Genomic DNA, 404 nt, shown 5'->3' with positions numbered 1-404 from the left:
CCCCTCCCCCCCAGCCGCTGGGCGATGCTCATCTTGTATTGCTGGTACTGGGCACCGCGGTGCTTGGTACGGGTCCCAGCCCACTCCTCGAACCACTCATACCGTGCCATGGTCAGGATGGTCATGCAGGACCGGCCTGCGAAGGGGGGACACCAGTGACAACCCCAGCGCCGGAGACTGGTGTCAGCCCAGGACATGGCACTGGTGGTGGTGCCCACCCCGTAATCCTGGCTGGGGGACTAAGGAGCCCCTGAGCCCACAGATGTGAGTGGATGAGGGCTGCAGACCTGGGGTGGGGTGAGGGACCCCCCCACTCCATACCTTGGTGCCGCTGCTCATAGGTGGGGTCCTTGGCGGCGGGGAAGGTGATGAACATCATGGCCAGGTTCTCAGGGACATCGTCA

General features: G+C 64.4%; 1 protein-coding gene across 1 annotated transcript in view; it reads right to left on the bottom strand.

Moving 5' to 3' along the window:
* The window catches only part of LOC104411206 (all-trans-retinol 13,14-reductase-like), a 1,293-nt gene extending 914 nt beyond the window's left edge, over positions 1 to 379 (bottom strand). The window contains exons 1-2 of the mRNA XM_010021578.1: positions 322 to 379; positions 24 to 136 (exon numbers count right to left, since the gene is read on the bottom strand). Of these exons, the coding sequence (XP_010019880.1) occupies positions 24 to 136; positions 322 to 379 (171 nt within the window). The remainder of the gene's footprint in view (positions 1 to 23; positions 137 to 321) is intronic.
* Between the last annotated feature and the right edge of the window lie 25 nt (positions 380 to 404).

This window comes from Nestor notabilis, unplaced genomic scaffold (genome assembly GCF_000696875.1).
Source record: "Nestor notabilis isolate BGI_N333 unplaced genomic scaffold, ASM69687v1 scaffold29139, whole genome shotgun sequence".
In the NCBI taxonomy this organism is placed as follows: domain Eukaryota; kingdom Metazoa; phylum Chordata; class Aves; order Psittaciformes; family Psittacidae; genus Nestor; species Nestor notabilis.
Note: the sequence above shows the minus strand (reverse complement) of the source record. Positions and strands in the feature narration are given on the sequence as shown.